At 29.7% G+C, this 4791-nt stretch overlaps 1 protein-coding gene across 1 annotated transcript; it reads right to left on the minus strand.

The window, feature by feature from the left end:
- Positions 1-1872: 1872 nt before the first annotated feature.
- LOC108834640 (transcription factor RHD6-like) lies at positions 1873-3222 on the minus strand. Its single transcript, XM_018607967.2, has 5 exons — positions 2653-3222; positions 2455-2562; positions 2294-2359; positions 2135-2200; positions 1873-2007 (listed from the first exon to the last, which is right to left on the minus strand). Exons 1-5 carry the CDS (start codon positions 3148-3150, stop codon positions 1873-1875), a joined length of 873 nt encoding a protein of 290 aa, XP_018463469.1. The 5' UTR covers positions 3151-3222.
- Between the last annotated feature and the right edge of the window lie 1569 nt (positions 3223-4791).

Consider the following 4791-nt stretch of genomic DNA (forward strand, 5'->3'; position numbering starts at 1 on the left):
TTGGCTGCTAAATCGAGATGTTTAGGTATGTTGTCCAGTCCGTTAGAATTTGATAGGTTTTGAGAGCGTTGTAGGCATTTTACAATATTACAAAACATTATAAACCATTTTTATATTGTTTTATACAGTTCAGAACTTCTCAAAACTAAAAATTGGTTCTCTTATGGTTATGGATGATTACAAGTAAGATATATAATAAAAACTTAGTTTATTAAAAAATAAAAGTAAAAGTTAAAACTGAAAGTTTATAAATATAATTATATAAATATATTTTATATTTTCTGATTTATATCACCAACCAATATTATAATTTATATTATATAAACTTTAAACAAAATATTCTTTAAAAAATTTATTCATTAATATATATGCATATATATAAATCAAACAAAATATTTTTACGAAAATTAAGATTTTATTTATATATTTTAGTAAAAGAAGAAAAATATATATTTTATTTAAAATTAAAAATTACTATATTTTATTAAAGTATATAATGTTCTAATATTTATAATTATATAATATGTCAATATCGTAAATTTACTGTTGAGAAGTGGTTGCATCTTTTTGTCAACTATTCATAAGCATCTTGTTAATGCATCCACTATAATTGCTCAGTTAGCCGTGTAAATTAGTTTATAACATTTGAAACCGTAACATCTGCGTTTGCAATTCTCGTATTTGCAAAAATTTATTGCATTTAAACAAGTTAGGTTTTTTTAATTTTTTTTAATTCTTCTAACAAAAAGGTTTTATATGCAGTTTGATGATTTTATATGCTTTTAAACTAGTTATTGCATTTAAACTATTTATGTTTTTATAATTTTTTTGGAAAACAATTATTTTCTTAAAAATATTCTTCTTACAAAAAAAGGTTTTATATGCAGTTTGATGATTTTACAAAAATATTTTTCTTGCAGTTTGATGATCTTATATGCTTTTAATCAAAACTAGTAAAATTAATGTAAAATCTTAAACGCAAAATCAGAAACAAGAAGCATAGTAATTAGTTTATATTTTGTGATATTAAAATCCACAAACTTTATTTGATAATCAAAGTAAAATATATTATCTCAGTATTGATATAATATTTTGATATCTTAATGGAAAGTTCGATAGAAAATATTTGCTTCGAAACAATCAAAGATATATTCCCTCTCTGTTGTGTTTCAAAGAAAAACAATGTATAACCCTCTCTATGTCTCTATCTTGAACACAAAATCTACGTCTATATACCAAATTTTTTGTTGTTTAATTTACTAGTACATGTTTTAATAATCCAAGGATTAGCATTTAGGAGATGGCCTCACTTTATTAGGAGATGGCCTCATTTTAGCAAAAAAAAAAAAAAAATTAGCATTTCGCTCATGCTCAAAAACCACATAAGTTAAAATTCAAATAGAGTAGAAAGGTGACAATACAGATAGATTCTCTAAAAGTGAAGGCCTAAGAAAAATCCAAAAGTGCGGAATTTTATTACGCGTTTCTTCGAATTTAAATCCCATTACAAGATCTGTATTCGGTATACTAGAAATACAAAAATACAGAAAAGAAAAGATAATTTATTTACATATATTAGTACTAGTTAAAGATTCCATCCTCGTGTGTACCGAGTAACGGTAACGGGGATCAAGGTGATTTCAGTGCCTCTTGAGTCTTGTCTTCTCTTCGTAATAAATGCATTAAGAACTTTTCGTTTCTTAAGCAAGAAAAAAAGAACTCGTTTTTTCTCTTCACGTAATTAACGTTACATAATCTTAAGATTGTACGTGGAAGTTATCGAGAGAATCATTGTTTTCCCCGATATTATTACAGCGTAATTAATTATTATGACTCTTCATTTATTGTTTTTTTTTTTTGAAAAGAAACTCTTCATTTATTGTTGATTGGATTCGAATTCCTGTCTCTTTGTGATGAAGAGAGGATGGCATCAATGGCGTCTTTAACTTGAGAAATGTCTGGAGCTTTTCCTCCTTGTGCTGGCCAAAACTCATCGGTCGCAAGTACCTAACAAATATTAAGATTATTACTTTATGTGTTACATACAATACACGAAACTAAGTAGCTTTACATATATGATCAACCAATCTCGTGAAATATTTTTTTGAGGGATGTTTGTCAATAATCAATATACCTTAACTTGTAACTGAAGAAACTTGACATAACCAATAGCCTTCTCTAACATCGTCACCAGATCAACCTTCAAGAAATAATACTCCCTCATTATCAAAACACTTTAATTTAATAGCTGTATAAGTTTGACATAAAATATTAATTTTGTCTGGATGTGTACCTTGTTGCCATTGGGTACAAGTTCTTGCAATGTCTTGAGACGTTCACTTATCCTTTCTCTTCGATTCTGAAAGACATACAGTAACATATGAGTTAACAAATATCGATAAATTGGCATTCTCGGGTTTTATACAAACGACTGTAAAAGTAAAGAAAACAAACCTTGGCTGCTAGGCTTTGTGGATCTTTAGGTGGAGTTATTGTCTTAGGTTTGGCTTTCCCGTTAGCGCCGCTACTCGGTTTCTTTGAGGGTGGTTGAATGCTCTTTCCCTATTCATAATTCAATGATAACATATAAGTAAGCTTTTATACATAAAATATTCACAAAAGTTCCGGGGGTTAATCGGTGCTTGTAGTTACCGTATATGGACGTTTGTTTCCAGCGGATTTAGGGGAGAGAGACTCATGTCTAGAACCAGTGGTTACGACAGTTGAATCAGAGTATAGCCAGTCTTTGTGGCCTTGATTTATCCCCGGAGTTTCAGTGGGTCTAGGGCTAATAATATCCATATGATGTTGACTCCAATTTGTGAAGCCGTAGCTCATGTTGTTGCCTTCCAAAAAAGACAAGCCACCACCGCAACTTATGGTTGGATGAGGAAAGCTCTCATGATGATTGTTGTTGTTGAAGTTAAGAAATGATGATCCGTTGAAATCTAACAAAGAGTTGTGATCTTCAACGGATTCGCCCGAAGGGTAAAACACAACCCCTTGATGATTTTGTTGATGATCTGAATTCATCGTGCTACTGCTCGAAGCCAATCCATAATTCTCCGGTGATGAGAGATCTTCGGATGAGGAGGAGTTTTGTTTTGAGATGTAATTAGGCTCGTTGGGATGGTCATTAAGGAGTGCCATTAGACACTAATAAGGGTTTGATGAGTGTTTTGGTTTAGGTTTTCTTTTGGGTGGTTTTCAAGTTTATCTATTGGTAAGCAAAGAGAGACTTTGTTCTTGTATAGTTATGTTATGATAAAGGTTTATATAAGTGGTTATGTCTAATATTATATTTAAACTGATGACGTATTTAAAGATTTTTTTTTTAAATATACAATTTGATAACTGATTAGAAAAAGAAGCTGGCATTAAATTAAAGCCAATATTTATAGTCATTTTAAATCTTATCACTTTAAACCTTTGAAGTCATGAATGTATATAGTTCTTAAATCTATTGCTAGAGATATTTAATTATATATGTGTATACATTGTCCTTAAATTAGAAAGCAATATTGGAGTGGTTGCATGCCCAAAACGAACATAGGTCTCGTGGGTAACTAAACGCGTGTGTTACTTATATTGGAGTTATTTGACTCTTCTAAATAGGCCTAATATCTCCCTTTCTTCAAAGAAAAAAAGTGAATATGTGTTGCGACACACGGGTGCGTCAACACTCAACATTGTATGTTTTCCCACCGGTTTTACCATATGTTTTTCTAATTTTATAAATACTTAAATAATATAAAAAATGAGAGAGTGTCATACAAAATTCTAAAAAGAACTTTTAGAACATTTAGAAACAATATAAACATTTGTCATGACACTTCTATATAAATTCTTACCATATTTATATCTGTAAGGAATGAGAATGAAATTCGCATTTGTCATGACATTAGAAACATTTATCTATTCGCGTTTTCTATCTTCTTATGTTTATCTATTCTCATTTCTAAACATAAGTTCAGAGGAGGATAGTTTCAAAAAAAAAAAAAAAAAGTTCAGAGGAGGATAGAAAGTATTCACCTTACCATGTTGAACCATAACATAAAAAGAAGAATTTCATATCCATTCCTTTCTAATATTTTCGAAACACGCACAAAAGTATTTCGATCTGGGACAAAATTTCTAACTTCAAATCTTAAATTATTTTCCGAAATACCATTATCAGTCGGCCGGTGTTTGGTTTTGGAATCAAATAGTTTGTGGAAAATAACTCTTTGTTTTTCTCAGACTAATCACAGCTTTCAATTAACTTGCCATATGTAAAAACGGACTCAAAAACCATATCAGCAGATTGACAAGAAAATACTCTATATCCTAACGAATGCATACTTATCACCGATATCAGCAGTCGAGACACACAACATAAACATCCACACACACATAATACAATTTCAGTGCATTTTTTTCACCCCATTTGTTCGATTTCGTCCTACTTGACCACAAATTGTTATGTTTCTGCTCCTAACTATACTTTTTATACAGCTGACTAAGTTTTGTTTCGCTCTGATATTTGAAACCATTTGACATTGTTTTTTATATATACTAAAACTTAGAAACTTTTTGTCGAAGCAACATTACTCACCACAGTTTATTTTTTAGTTTTAGTAGTATGAACTACTCAATTTCATTCAAATAAATAATTAATAATATAGATTCGAATAAATAATAGAAAGGAAATTAAATTATTTATTGCAAATAAATTAGATCCTAAAATTTCATTTTTGCTTGCAATTATTACGATTGTACTATAAGCAGAATATCTACTTGAAAACGTTAATT

This window comes from Raphanus sativus, unplaced genomic scaffold, assembly GCF_000801105.2.
Source record: "Raphanus sativus cultivar WK10039 unplaced genomic scaffold, ASM80110v3 Scaffold2189, whole genome shotgun sequence".
NCBI lineage: Eukaryota > Viridiplantae > Streptophyta > Magnoliopsida > Brassicales > Brassicaceae > Raphanus > Raphanus sativus.

Excerpts from the sequence above, each read along its gene's own strand:
- LOC108834640 (XM_018607967.2), bottom strand. The coding sequence starts at position 3,150 with ATGGCACTCCTTAATGACCATCCCAACGAGCCTAATTACATCTCAAAA. Across the intron at positions 2,360-2,454 it reads CACAAAGCCTAGCAGCCAAG|AATCGAAGAGAAAGGATAAG; the intron begins GTTTGTTTTCTT and ends TATGTCTTTCAG. Across the intron at positions 2,008-2,134 it reads TTCTTCAGTTACAAGTTAAG|GTACTTGCGACCGATGAGTT; the intron begins GTATATTGATTA and ends AATATTTGTTAG.